Source organism: Lepidochelys olivacea (assembly GCF_965140295.1).
Source record: "Lepidochelys olivacea isolate rLepOli2 genome assembly, chromosome: 5".
Classification (NCBI taxonomy): Eukaryota; Metazoa; Chordata; order Testudines; family Cheloniidae; genus Lepidochelys; species Lepidochelys olivacea.
Genome location: NC_140415.1, coordinates 102,225,759 through 102,241,148, shown reverse-complemented (window position 1 = coordinate 102,241,148; position 15,390 = coordinate 102,225,759). Strand labels below are relative to the sequence as shown.

At 42.7% G+C, this 15,390-nt stretch overlaps 1 protein-coding gene across 3 annotated transcripts in view; it reads right to left on the bottom strand.

Moving 5' to 3' along the window:
* The window catches only part of SMARCA2 (SWI/SNF related BAF chromatin remodeling complex subunit ATPase 2), a 182,897-nt gene that overhangs the window by 78,273 nt on the left and 89,234 nt on the right, over positions 1-15,390 (bottom strand). For all 3 annotated transcript variants that reach the window (XM_084628534.1, XM_084628533.1, XM_084628535.1), the window contains exons 23-24: positions 13,957-14,003; positions 3,169-3,335 (exon numbers count right to left, since the gene is read on the bottom strand). In XM_084628534.1, the coding sequence (XP_084484660.1) occupies positions 3,169-3,335; positions 13,957-14,003 (214 nt within the window). The remainder of the gene's footprint in view (positions 1-3,168; positions 3,336-13,956; positions 14,004-15,390) is intronic.

Below are 15,390 nucleotides of genomic sequence, written 5' to 3'. Positions count from 1 at the left end.
CTGTGCCTGAAACCAAAGAGAGAGGAGGAGAGATTTTTATTTAGTTATCCAATACACACACATGAAGAGGAGAAAATCTGTCCCTCGTAAAGTCACAAACTGTTGACCAAAAACATTTGTCATAAAGAAACACAACATGGATGTGAACAAGGTGATACAGGAAGAGCGGGGGGAAGGAGGGAAAGATGAGATTTACTTTTGAACCATATTTTAGCCTGCAAGAATTTTTTTGCCATGGAACTGAAAATGAAGGAAAACTGGAGTTTATAACAACATTAAAAAAAAACGAGGAGTACTTATGGCGCCTTAGAGACTAACAAATTTATTTGGGCATAAGCTTTCGTGGGCTAGAGCCCACTTCATCGGATGCATGCAGTGGAAAATACAGTAGGAAGATATATACACACAGAGAACATGAAAAAATGGGTGTTGCCATACCAACTGTAACGGGATCAATCAATTAAGGTGAGCTATTATCAGCAGGAGGAAAAAAAACCTTTTGTAGCGATAACCAGGATGGCCCATTTCAAACAGTTGACAAGAAGGTGTGAGTAACAGTAGGGGGAAAAATTAGCATGGGGAAATAGTTTTTACTTTGTGTAATGACCCATCCAAACCAGTCAGAGAACACTTCAACCTCTCCAGTCACTCAATTTCAGACCTAAAAGTCAATTCTCCAACAAAAAAAAAAACTTCAAAAACAGGCTCCAACAAGAAACTGCAGAATTGGAATTAATTTGCAAACTGGACACCATTGAATTAGCCTTGAATAAAGACAGCCATTCCCCAGAACAGCCAGAAGGAAGCACCACCTGCGGTGAGTGAGTATCCCGTGACACTGTCATTTTGAGGGATGCTGGTGTATAGGGAGGTGACATCCATAATGGCAAGGAAGGTGTTATGAGGGAGGTTGTTCACGTTGCCAGGTTTCTGGAGGAAGTTGGTTATGTCCTGGAGGAAGCTGGCCCTTAGTGTGGTGAGTGTTTTGAGAGGGTTTTCTATGAGATATTCCTTCAGTAAGAACGCCATGGCCAGATATAGGTAAGGCTACGATTTAGTCACAGGTATTTTTAGTAAAAGTCATGGACCAGTCACGGGCAATACACAAAAATTCACAGGCTGTGACCGGTCTATGACTTTTACTATAAATAGCCCTGACTAAATCTTAAGGGGGGTGGGGGTCGCTGCTGCGGGGACAGGGAGAAGTGGAGGGGTCGCTGCTGGGGGGGGGGGATTGGGGGAGGCATCCTGGGGGGCTGCTGCTGTCCGGGAGGGGGTAGCCATGGCACCAGCTGCACTGGCCACGTGGGGACCGCTGGCGGTGGCTGCACCGGCCACCGAGGCACTGAAAGGTCCCTTAGAATGTGTGTGCTAAACAACCTGTTCTGCCTCGTATTTAGCTGTGACACTTTAAGCACCCTTCCCAGACCTGAAGAAGAGTTCTGTGTAGCTCTAAAGCTCGTCTCATTCACCAACAGAAGTTGGTGTAATAAAAGATGTTACCTCTCCCACCATGTCTCTCTAATATGCTGTCTACCACACTGCAAAATGACAGGAATAAGAGGTATTTACACATGTATGTATTTTCAGCAACATTCTAGCATAAGGAAGGATTAATTCTAAAGTAAGTAGTATACAGTGATGTAAAATGTCACAGCTAAGTCTGCTGTCTTGGATGCCCACAGTATTTTGTTGGGTTTTATTATGTCAAAGATAAAACTGAAGTCAATTGCATAGAGAAAGGATAGTCGTGTAGTTAAAAGCACAGAACGGAGTATTGTTCCCAGCTTTGCCCCAGATTTCCTCTGATGCATTCGGCAAGTCAACTTTTGTGCCTCAATTTCCCTATCTGTACAACCAGATAACATTTTCTTACCCAGCAGGGTATCTTGAGGCTATGTTCATTAATGTATCATTAGATGGAAAGTACTAAAGAAGTGCTTGGTATTAATAATACTTACCCCACTTGAGGGATGAAAAGCTTTGAATCAACTTAAAATTTGATAATGTGAGTACCCAAAAGTAACTTGAGCATTGTTGGCATTGTTCGTTATATTTTCCTATAATTGCTATCTTTCTATGGATATTTTATTTGACTGAACACACTGTCCCATTAAATATTAGAGACACAAAATGGGTGAAGTAATCATTCATTGAAATGGTGAGAAGAACAAAAGATATTACATATCACCCATCCACTCTTTAAATCCTGGGCCCAAAATGGCTACAACACTGCATTAAATATTGTCACATTTGACACTGGAAGTAAGGAAGAGCCAACACTCAACTTGTTAGTAAGAGACAGAGATTGTTACTTCTGCAGAAGGTTGAAGGTCACTCTAAACATCCTGAATACTGTCATGCTGTTGACAAAAAAAGCATCTTTCTAATTTTAAGTTGATTATTATGCATTTCATCCTCTGAGTGGATAAAACAGGCAATTTTTAGTTTTATGTTCTTTTAATACTACTACATTACATTTCTGTAACAGCTTTCATTCAAGGATCATAAAACACTCACAGACATTAACTAATTAACCTTCCCAACTCTCCTGTAAGGTAAAGTTATCTAGGTATCACTTTACCTGTCACAAAAATACAGCAATCCCAGTGGATAAATACGAATGGGCATTTAAAAATGTAGAAAGTAATTTCTTCAATTGGAATTTGGCCAGAACAGTGCAGTTAACACCCCTACTCATGAGAAAAATGCCACAGGGACTTCATTTCTGACAAATGGTGCACACCTTCATTTTACATCTTATCTGAAAAACAGTTAATTGGACCAGACCTGATGGATCACTAGATTAACTACATCCTGGTAATGGCCTCAAATATGTTCCAAGTGTGGTATTTTCAGTGCGTACAGACTAAGTATTTTAATTTTTTATTATTAGGCTAGTGAGCAGAGATGCCAGCCAAGACTGAAGCCCTTTTGTGCTGGGTGCTGTACAAACTGTAGCTTACGGTCCAAACAGATAAAACTAAAGAATGGGAGGAGAAAAAGCAGCACAGAGTGGTGAAATGATTTGCCCAAAGTCACACAGCAAGATGGTAGCAGAGCCAGGTAGAGAACCCAAGTCTCCTGACTCCCAGTCCAGTGCCCTATCCATTGACTCACACCACCTCCCAGATTATTGTCAGTGCTTTGTTTCCTCTCTCAGCTTACCATCAAGGCGCAGGTAAAGGAAATTTCGAAAAGCAAAATAGTCCTCCATAATGGTCATGAGGGATGTCATTTGACAGAAGAGAAGCACACGGTGATTAGTGGCTCGCAACTTTGGTAGAATACGATCAAGTAGTTCAAACTTCCCTGAGGCCCGATAAAGCTCGGCTCTGTTTAAAAGAAAAATAAAACACAATAAAAACGTTAACAAGCCGACTTCTAAAACTGTGTTTCTAATAATGTTGGCAGGTGTTGAGTTGGAGAGATTCCTTTATCCTGCCAAAGCAGAATTAACAGTACTTTTCTCTCTCTAAAATTGTTATTGAATGAATGCCGAGATTCCAATATATGTTTTCTAGAATTTGTTTTAAAAAAATGGAGTGGGGGGAATTATGTGAATTTTTAGAAAAAAAGAAGTTTCCCTTTTTTAAAAATTCAAAGCTCATTAAAATTTCAGTCACATCCAGTATCTTCCTTTATATAAATCCAGTACTTTAACTAATTTTTCTTCAAGCAAGAGACATTTCTTGAGTAGGTAATATAGTTTTATAGGTAAATAAGTGCTTGCTGGATCTGCTTTCAGTCACTGACAAGCCTGGAGTCATAGGTCAAATTCACAGGCAATGTGTAAGGTACTATTAGTCTGTCTCCCTTAGTCATCCTAATAGCAACATACCAATGTGTAATCAAGCATAAGTCCAAACTGGTGTAATTTACACTCAGAGGAGCTGCAAAAGGGCTGAGGAAGATGTAAGTTAAAAAAGGGGGCAGATTCCTTTAACCTGAACATCCTTTTATAACTAGACTCCTTTTGTCAAGCCCCTCAGCAAGTGAGTTGCAAGTCAGATTCAGCAGGCTGAATCCAGAGTTTGTGTAAGAGGGGTTTAAGCTACTTGTCAGTAAGAGGGTGAGAGTCTAACTAGGGAACCTAACTTAGGTTAACAGCCACATGATAGACGAAAATGATACACAACTCCCCTCTAAATGTGCCATATAGCTTTAAAATAAAATTTCCAATTAGGAACTGCATCTTTTTTAAGACTACAATGCAGACCACAAGTTACCAGGTCTTTTGAGGCCTGCATATTGGCCTGTTGCACAGCTCCTATCTATTTAGGAGGCAGATGAAACCAGTGTGCAAGACAGGAAAAGCCAAATGTCACTCAATGCATAAGCAGGAATCACACATACTTTTTGGGACAGGGAGGGAGTCAAGTGGAGAATGTAAATGAGCTCCCCAACCCTTAGGCAGTAGTAAACCATGTTCTGGGTCTGCTCCTCTGCTGGGGATATGCCAGGCATAAACGTTAGTACACTCTTTGTGTTACGATAAAGAACAGTTACTTATCCTAGCCCACTGTGACATTGTATTCTGTGTGGATCCTACTGTAGGAGCCCATGCACCTCTTGCATACAAAACTGGAGTTTTTTTGAATCGGAGTGTCTGTGAGAGCCACGCTTGCACCCTGTGCTGACTCATGATTCTATACAAAGGCAAAAAGATGCCATCCTCCCTCAATTCTTTGGCAATCCAAAGCCCCTGTTGTTGGAAACTCTGAAAAGCAGGGATGGAGGGTGGGTCATGGGATCCACACTGATTACATCTCGAAGAACCAGTGTAAGTAGTGTAAGTAAACATTCATTCTTCAAGTATGTTTCAGTGTAGATCCAACTGTAGCCCACTGGCAAGAAGTATCTCCTCAGGAAAGTGGGCATCAAGTGTATTAGCTGAACGATGACTGAAATACCACTCTCCCAAATTTGGCATGCAGCCTGGCTGCCACGGCAAGTGCAGTCTTGAAACCTGGCTGCATGTCAAGTGTTTAACAAAAGTTAGTGGGTTGCTCCATGTAGCTGCCTTGCAGATCTCAAGAAACAGACTGAAGATGCTGCTTCTTGCCCTGATGGAGTACACCTTGATGTGTGGAGGGAAAGGTTCACAAGCCAGTTGACAGCAGGTGGAAATATGTGTGGTCTACTTGTTGCAGAAAATCTCTGCAACAAGATCACTTAGCCTTTTGAAAAGGAGTACTTGTGGCACCTTAGAGACTAACCAATTTATTTGAGCATAAGCTTTCATGAGCTACAGCTCACTTCATCGGATGCATACTGTGGAAAGTGTAGAAGATCTTTTTATATACACACAAAGCATGAAAAAAGTGGGGTGGGAGGAGGTATTTTTTCATGCTTTGTGTGTATATAAAAAGATCTTCTACACTTTCCACAGTATGCATCCGATGAAGTGAGCTGTAGCTCACGAAAGCTTATGCTCAAATAAATTGGTTAGTCTCTAAGGTGCCATAAGTACTCCTTTTCTTTTTTCAAATACAGACTAACACGGCTGTTACTCTGAAACTTAGCCTTTTGATGCACCAGATATGGCCACAAAGAAGTGGGGAGACAGCCTGAAAGACTTGGCCCATTGAGGTAACACAGAAATGATCTGGAATTGTCGAAACTATACATTGTTCAGTGCTGTTTTGGCAAAGTAATCAACTGATTTAGGTGGCACTTCCAAGACCACCTTAGGGATGAACTTGGGATGTGATTTCAGCACCACCATATCCCCAATAAAGGGCTATTCATAGACTAAGGCCAGAAGGGACTATCATGATCATCGAGCCTGACCTCCTGAACATCACAGGCCACAGAATCTCTCCCACCCACTCTTGTTATAGACCCATAACCTCCGGCAGAGATACTGAAGTCCTCAAATATTGATTTAAAGACTTTAACTTACAGAGAATCCACCATTTACTCTAGTTCAAACCAGCAAGTGACTCATGCCCCACACTGCAGAGGAAGGCACCAAAAAAACCCAGGGTCTCTGCCAATCTGACCTGGGGGAAAATTCCTTCCCAACCCCATATATGGTGATCAGTTAGAGCCCGAGCATGTGGGCGAGACCCATTAGCCACACACCTGGGAAAGAATTCTCTGTAGTACCACAGAGCCCACCCCATCTAGTGTCCTAGGATGTGTAAGGCTATAAAGGCTGACTGTGCAGAGGTGATGGTGACAAGAGAGACCGTTTTGATGGTAAGGTAAGGTGCTGAGCACTTCGACAGTGGTTCAAAGGGAGACTCTAGGAGCTTTAAAAGGACAGCATTGAGGACCCATGGGGGAGTTGGATCTCTGACCAGAGGACAAGTGTGAAGGAGGCCCATAAAGAATTTTGATATCATAGTCTGTCATTAGGTGTCTGCCAGCCAACATCCAAACCATAAGGTACAACAATTGTGGGTCTGGGTGAAGTATCTTACTCTGGTTCTGAAATACTACATCTGGGAAAGCCAGGCGGTAGATGGGACATTTGTAGCAGGTCTGAAAGCCAAAACTGTCTTGGACACCATGGAGCTATCATGATGATCAAAGTCTTGGACTGTCTAATCTTAGCTATTACCTTAGGGACCAGGGGCGTTGGCAGGAAAGCATATATAGTCCTCTAGACCACCATGGAAAGAAGGGTTAGGCTGTGTACCTGGGTTCACTGCTCTCCTGGGGCAGATGTTCAGACTAGGGCTGTCAAGCGATTAAAAAAATTTATCATGATTAAAAAAATTTATCGCGATTAATCGCGCTGTAAAACAATAATAGAATACCATTTATATAAATATTTTTGGATGTTTTCCATATTTTAAAGTATATTGATTTCAATTACAACACAGAATACAAAGTGTACAGTGCTCACTTTATATTTATTTTTATTACAAATATTTGCACTGTAAAAATAAAATAGTAATTTCCAATTCACTTAATACAAGTACTGTAGCGCAATCTCTTTATCATGAAAGTTGAACTTACAAATGTAGAGTTATGTACAAAAATAACTGCATTCAAAAATAAAACAATGTAAAACTTTAGAGCCTACAAGTCCACTCAGTCTACTTCTTGTTCAGCCACTCGCTCAGACAAACAAGTTTGTTTACATTTGCAGGAGATAATGCTGCCCGCTTCGTGTTTACGTCACCTGAAAGTGAGAACAGGCATTCGCATGGCACTGTTGTAGCCAGCGTCGCCAAGATATTTATGTGTCAGGTGCGCTAGATTCATATGTCCCTTCATGCTTCAACCACCATTCCAGAGGACATGCATCCATGCTAATGATGGGTTCTGCTCGATAACGATCGAAAGCAGTGCAGAGCAACACATGTTCATTTTCATCATCTGAGTCAGATGTCACCAGAGAAGGTTGATTTTCTTTTTTGGTGGTTCAGATTCTGTAGTTTCCGTATCTGACTGTTGCTCTTTTAAGACTTCTGAAAGCATGCTCCACCACCCCATCCCGATCAGATTTTGGAAGGCACTTCAGATTCTTAAATCTTGGGTGGAGTGCTGTAGTTATCTTTAGAAATCTCACATTGGTACCTCCTTTGCGTTTTGTCAAATCTGCAGTGAAAGTGTTCTTAAAATGAACAACATGCTGGGTCATCATCCGAGACCGTTATAACATGAAATATATGGCAGAATGTGGGTAAAACACAGAGCAGGAGACATACAATTCTCCCCCAAGGAGTTCAGTCACAAATTTAATTAATTAATGCATTATTTTTTTAACAAGCATCATCAGCATGGAAGCATGTCCTCTAGAATGGTGGCAAAGCATGAAGGGGCATACAAATGTTTAGCATATCTGGCACATAAATACCTTGCAATGCTGGCTACCCATGCCATGTGAACATCTGTTCTTACTTTCAGGTAACATTGTAAATAAGAAGTGGGCAGCATTATCTCCTATAAATGTAAACAAACTTGTTTCTCTTAGCAACTGGCTGTACAGTTGTACAGCTGTAGGACTGAGTGGAGTTGTAGGTTCTAAAGTTTTATATCAGTCTGTTTTTGAGTTCAGTTATGTAACAACAACAACAACAAAATCTACATTTGTAAGTTGCGCTTTCATGATAAAGAGATTGCACTACGGTACTTGTATGAGATGAACTGAAAATTACTATTTCTTTTATCATTTTTACAGTGCAAATATGTGTAATAAAAATAATATAAAGTGAGCACAGTACACTTTGTATTCTGTGTTGTAACTGAAATCAGTATATCTGAAAATGTAGAAAAACATCCAAAAAATTTAATAAATTTAAATTGATATTCTATTGTTTAACAGCCCTAGTTCAGATACTTGGTATTGAGCTTTGTGGTGAACAAGTCTATGACACGAGTCTGCCCCAGATGTAATACTGGGTCTAGAATGGTTTTCAGTATCAACCATTTGTGGTTGGACGCCATATGCCCGCTCAGGAAGTCTGCTAGGTCATTGCTGACCCCTGAAAGATGTAGAACTGTTGGGATCACTCTGTGTTGACACCATGCCCAAAGTTTAATGACTTCCTGGCAAAGAGGGGGACAATCGAGCACCCCTTCCTTGTTTGTATATTGCATCCCAGGTGTGCTGCCAAGATTTGCATCACAGAGTTTCACAGATGCGCAGGAATGCTATGCAGGCCAGTCTGACGGCTCTACATGGAAACATCATGGAGAAGAGTTTTCAGATCATCCCAAGACCATGTGTCTTGCATCTGCAGATTGTTCTGGTGGACACCCCAGCCCGTCCTTGATGAGTCCCTGATAAGAGTCATTGTTGGGGAGGGGATTGAGAACTATGCCCCTTTTCTCAGGTTCACCAGGTCTAACCATCAAGCAACGTCCCACAGAACTTGAGGCTACACTGTGATCCTCCTGTTCACATGATGTCTGAACGGCGTGTCTACAGACCTCAGTCACAGCTGTGAAGTCCTTATATGAACTCTGTCAAGTGGTGTTGCATACGTGCATGCTGACATGTGACCTAAAAGTCCCAGACACAAGCTTATTGCTGTCAGTGGACTTGTACGTAGGTCGTTCATCACTGGTTGTCCTCTGGCAGGTAGACTCTTGCCAATCTGGACTTTATTAAAGCCTCAATGAACTCTAGTGCCTGTGATGCTGTGAGAGACAATTTATCATAGTTTACAAGGAGTCCTAGTTAAGAGAACAGGGACAATATATACTGTAAGCCTGTCAGTTTCCTGAACCTGCCCTGATCAGCCAGCCATCCAGGTACGGGTAGGTGTGGATTCCCTGTCTTCTTAAAGGCACTGCCACTACCGCCAGGTATTTCGTGAACGTTCTCAGTGTAGTGTAGACTCCAAAGGGTAGAACCATGTACTGATTCCCAGTGGACCCAACCATGATTTTATGTACTTCCTGTGGCCAGGGTGGATAGCTATGTGGAAGTATTCATGCTGCAAATCAAGAGCCAAAAACCAGTCTTGAGCTTCAAAAGATGGAATGAAGGAGGCAAGTGTTCCCGTCCTGAAACTGAGACAGTGTATGATCTCTAACACCCATCTGTGTGATGTCAGGGCAGACCACACTCAGTTGAATGGAGTGAGGTGGCTTCTGAAGGTCATGCTCTCTCGACTGGGACTAATGTGGCACTCTACCATTTTGTCAAATTTGCTGATGCATCAAAGTAGTGAAGTGTGTTGCCAAGGAAAAGAGAGGCTGGCACCTCTTGTTTGGATCTAGATGCTTTTTGGCATCATATTCTGTCTGTTTGGGATGGTAAGACAGTGTGCATTGTCTCATTTGAGGCGAAGGGCAACAGGGAGCCAAGGTGTAAACCCCCAGAGTGCAGGATAGCTTTGGAGTCCTTCAGCCCATACAGAGCACTGTCTGTCCTCTCACTTCACAGCTGTCAGCCCTCCAAAGGCAAGTCCTCAATCATGGCCCACATATCTCTCATGATGCCCAATGCTTGGAGTCACAATGCTCAGCACATGATCACCAGAAATGGCTGGTATCCAATATTTTCATCATCACCTGCAAAGACATCTTGACACTAACTGGCCTTCCTTAATTATGTCCAAGCATCTTTCTGCTGTCATGAGGGAGCTTTGTGAGGAGGCATGTTAGCCAAATATGACTTCTAACATGGGACAAGGTAACACGGTGTGGCAGTTAGCATACATCCATAGCAAAGCTGAGGAGTACAACATCCTCTCAAACAGATCAAATTGTTAGGGTTCCTTGCCTTATGTGTGTTTTTGCTTGACCTTGACTTCTCTTGCATGATCAATACAACTAAGGAGCCCCAGTTGGGATGAGTGTAGAACTCAACCTCAAAGTGTGTACCTGGTATCTCTTCTCAACTCATTTCACCATGGTGTTACTTCAGCTGATATCTGCCAGAAGGATCTGTCTGAATCGAGCAGTTCTTTAATAGGGAGGATCGTCCTAGCTGGACCAGAGGCTGACAAGACGTCTAACAGCTTATGAAATTTCTCCGGGATGATCCATGCCTCAATCTCCAGAGTTTCAGTAAACTTCACAAGGAGCTAATGAAATGCTTTAAAGTTGTCTTGCACCGGTACCAAGGATGCCACCCCATCTGTTGATGAAGAGCAGATATACTTCAGTGTGAGATGGGGCATTGATGTTGCTCTGCGCCTGCATCTGGCTCTTCCTGGTAGAGAGGAGCCTGTGGTAGGGATATCACTAGGGAGAGAGATATTCCTTTTCCTCCATGCCTACAATGGCAAGCTACCCCTTCCCTCTGCCCCCACAGTAGGGCCATGCTGGCATACCATAGGAGTATGGTTGATTTGCTGGGTGTCGGCCAGTCAGTGCCAACCTCAATGGACTGATCAAGGTAGAGATCTGCAGGAGAAGCCTGCAGGGTTGTGGACCTCAAGGGAGAGGGCTCTCTTCTTGATGATGGGATGAATGTGTCCCGGTGATGTGCGGAGTAAACCCCTTCCTGGGGTCGTTCCAACAGGTAAGGTGCTCTTGGTGGGAGAGTCTGTATGGATGCAGGTGACTCAGTACCACTGGTGGGTCACATTCAGCTGCAGTCCTATCCCCTCCATGAGGCTGGGGTCAAGGCTAAGGACTGCATCATTGGTACTATTGGAGTTTGCTGCATCACAAGCTGCTCCTTCCCCGAGCCCTCAATACCGGGCAAGGATTGGTAGACTCCTCCCCAGAGGCTTTGATATTTGCTCTTATGAAAGGATACTGAGCTCCTTCTCAACCTTCTGCTTTAAGCAGTCCTCTCTGTGACTGACTTCAACACCAGAGGTGTTCGTTCTGGCTTCAACATTAATGTTGATCAACTTTGATGTTGGAACATTCCTCGATGTCGTCTTCTCTGTGCTAGTATTAGACACTGCCTAGCAGCTCGATGGCACATTCGATGATGCTGGCTTCTCCACTAGTAGGGTTCTGGAACTCATTTCCTCAGGGTCTGATGAGACATGCATGGATTGTTCCAGAAGATGAGGTTTCAACCTCGCATCTCGTGATTTCTGTGTAGGCACCTGCTCAGAATATGCAATTCCCTCAGGCAGAAGAGATATCTACCGTGTCCATTCCTCAGGGGTATTAGGATACTGCAGCATGGACAAGTTTTGAAGCTGGCAGGTTTTAAATTGGTCATAATAAGGAGCTCTGCACAGTGGGGCATGACCAGTAGAGTTTGGTCTAGATAGGTTGGATCAGTTCATGGCAGTGGCACATAGTACATTAGAAGTGGTTCTGAAGACTTTGGAAGATACCAAAGAAGTTTAGCCTGAGCTAAGAACTAGTGGGTTGCACTTTTGCCAGGTCCTGTCTTTCTGCCATGGATGGTAAGAAAACTGAGGGAGGGTTATGGCTGCCCCACTGTTCATGCTCTCATACAGAAGCACAAGGAGGGACAGTGTACATGGACTTTAAAAACTCATGGAGATCGGAGGAGGTCCCGGAAGACTGGAAAAAGGCTAATGTAGTACCCATCTTTAACAAAGGGAAGGAGGAGCAACCGGGGAAACTACAGGCCAGTCAGCCTCACATCAGTCCCTGGAAAAATCATGGAGCAGGTCCTCAAGGAATCAGTTCTGAAGCTCTTAGAGGAGAGGAAAGTGATCAGGAACAGTCAGCATGGATTCACCAAGGGCAAGTCATGCCTGACTAACCTAATTGCCTTCTATGACGAGATAACTGTCTCTGTGGAGGAGGGGAAAGCAGTGGATGTGTTATTCCTTGATTTACGCAAAGCTTTTGATACGGTCTCCCACAGTATTCTTGCCAGCAAGTTAAAGAAGTATCGGCTGGATGAATGGACTATAAGGTGGATAAAAAGCTGGCTAGAATGTTGGACTCAAAGGGTAATGATCAATGGCTCCATGTCTAGTTGGCAGCCGGTATCAAGCGGAGTGCCCCAAGGGTCGGTCCTGGGGCTGGTTTATCATTCATGATCTGGAAGATGGCGTGGACTGCACCCTCAGCAAGTTTGCAGATGACACTAAACTGGGAGGAGTGGTAGATACACTGGGGGGTATGGATAGGATACAGAGGGACCTAGACAAATTAGAGGAAGAATCCCATGCATTGCTACAGACTAGGGACCGAATGGGTAGGCAGCAGTTCTGCAGAGAAGGACCTAGGGGTTACAGTGGACGAGAAGCTCGATACGAGTTAACAGCATGCCCTTGTTCCCAAGAAGGCTAACAGCATTTTGGGCTGTATAAGTAAGTGCATTGCCAGCAGATCAAGGACCGTGATCATTCCCCTCTGTTTGACATTGGTGAGGCCTCATCTGGAGTACTGTGTCCAGTTTTGGGCCCCACACTACAAGAAGGATGTGGAAAAATTGGAAAGCGTCCAGCGGAAGGCAACAAAAATGATTAGGGGTCTAGAACACATGACTTATGAGGAGAGGCTGAAGGAACTGGGATTGTTTAGTCTGCAGAAGAGAAGAATGAGGGGGGATTTGATAGCTGCTTTCAACTATCTGAAGGGAGGTTCCAAAGAGGATGGATCTAGACTGTTCTCAGTGGTAGCAGATGACAGAACAAGGAGTAATGGTCTCAAGTTGCAATGGGGGAGGTTTAGGTTGGATGTTAGGAAAAACTTTTTCACTAGGAGGGTGGCGAAGCACTGCAATGCGTTACCTAGGGAGGTGGTGGAATCTCCTTCCTTAGAGGTTTTCAAGGTCAGGCTTGACAAAGCCCTGGCTGGGATGAATTAGTTGGGGATTGGTCCTGCTTTGAGCAGGGGGTTGGACGAGATGACCTCCTGTGGTCCCTTCCAACCCTGATATTCTATGATTCTATGCTATTCAAAAAACTCCTATCTCACATTCACGAGGCATATGCACAACCAGAGTAGATCCAGACTGACACAAACTCAAAGAAGAATGTTTGTAAACAGATACAGCAGGGAGCAGAAATCCTTTCCACCCTACTCAATCCTTGGGATTTTAGTGGAGGAAGCGATCCTACTCCCAATCACTTGTCTGAAGTCGATGGAAATCACACACACACTCATTGCCATGAGCCGCTCCTCTTAATCATTTGCCAGGCTAAACTCCATCAAGTACCTAGCCACTAGAAGTTATCTGCAAAACACGAGGCTCCTTTAAAAAGTCAGCCAAGGAAAAACCTGCTCCTTATTTAGATGTTGGAGTAGACATTGAGCCTGCCCCAATAGTCACAAAAGCCCAATTGGAGCCTGGGAAGTCTCTAGTTACTACACGAGTACCAAAGCAGCTTTAAATTGCTGCTTCCAAGAAGGAAGCATCCCTTTGGAATAAGCAGCAGCCTCTGAGACTGCATAACTGCAGATGATGTGAAGAACCATTTAGAGTACAGAGAAAGTTTTTAATTGATTAGGGTCTATAAAATACATTACTTCTAACTGTAAGATTGAATTTGTTTTGCAAACTGCTTAGTTTTGATAACATGACTATTGAAACTAACACAGCATCCTGCCCAATGGCTTCATTACAAATATACAATGAAGAAAAAAAAAAGGATTTACCCATTGATAACACCACTTGAATAGCCCAAGTGTTCAGCAAAGGACTCCTGCAAATAATATAAGTGGATTATTAGACACTGAGATTATACTGTAATCCAAAAACAGCACTATAATTATCTGTTGAATGCTAGGGTTCAAGTCTCATTACCACTCACACACCTTGAAGTCAGCCTTATGGTACAAGTGCGCTGTTATTTTCCACTGTTGCTTAAAATGCATGGCCTGTAGGAATGATTTCCCTCAGTGTGCACTTTACCAGATTACAACTACAGTAGAATTTAATTTGCACTAATTACTGGGAGACTCATTTGGAAATTATTGAATTTTGTGAATTAGCAAGTGAGCAAACAAAAAAACCCAAAATGATAATGTATCGACAAGATGTACTTTGTTCATTTACTTTGTGAACTGTAGCTTCATTTTAGTTATTTAGAATAATACTTCATAACGTACTAGTACATTTATGTTTTGTAAAAACAACAAAGGTGCAGTAATGAGACACCTTATTGCTGCACGCCTATTAAATTTTTGCCAAACAATGGGGAAAGACCACCTTTTTTGGTGTGCCTTATGAAGGATTAGTAGAGTAGAATTAGTGAGGTTCCAGAGTAAGGGCATTTAAAACCAAAATTTATATTTCATGTTTTAGGCAAGTTTACATATACACGACATATAACTAATGGAATGAAGTCTTGGAGTCATGTTGAACACAGAAATTCCCCCTAAGAAGATGATAGCCCCCAAAAGAACAAGCCCCTCATAAGTCATTTAAAGATGCAGCTGAAAATCTGGTGACTCCTCTCTTCCCAGTTATACTGCTGATAGGCATGCTGTTGAATCCACATCCACCTATGCTGTTATGCCTACACAATCATGTGTGAAAAGAAATCCAGAGAGGAGGAAAAATTGAGCGGACAGATGGACATTTGGCCCTCTGGCTAAGAGCACTTAATTTTGTACCGTGTGAAAATTGGGCTGTAATATATATATTGGCCTTCACAATCACATTTTTAAGGAACTAGCCAGAGCTCGGAAACTGAATCCTGCCAGGCAGATATACCATATACATACAGGTCCCCGACCGTTTTTATTTCTCTCAACTAATAACGCTGAGATCTGCAAGAACTCTAAAGTTAAGAGGACTCTAAGGACACTGTAGAAATACTGCCCAGCCATAGCAGTAACCAAATGAGTACATTCCCCAAACTTGCCACTTCCAGAACAAGTGACAGTGGCAGGGACTTCCCCTACCACATATGCCTCAAAATTAAGAGAGAAGAGTGTATTTATTCAGTAGTAAGTACCAAATTTTAGAAAGTTTCAGAACCACTCCTCCTTTAGTAAATTGCAAAGAATACATAAAAATTAAGACTTGAATATGGCCTTGGTTAGATTTTCATACATATGTAATCCTCTAACCCTGGTTTTCTATCA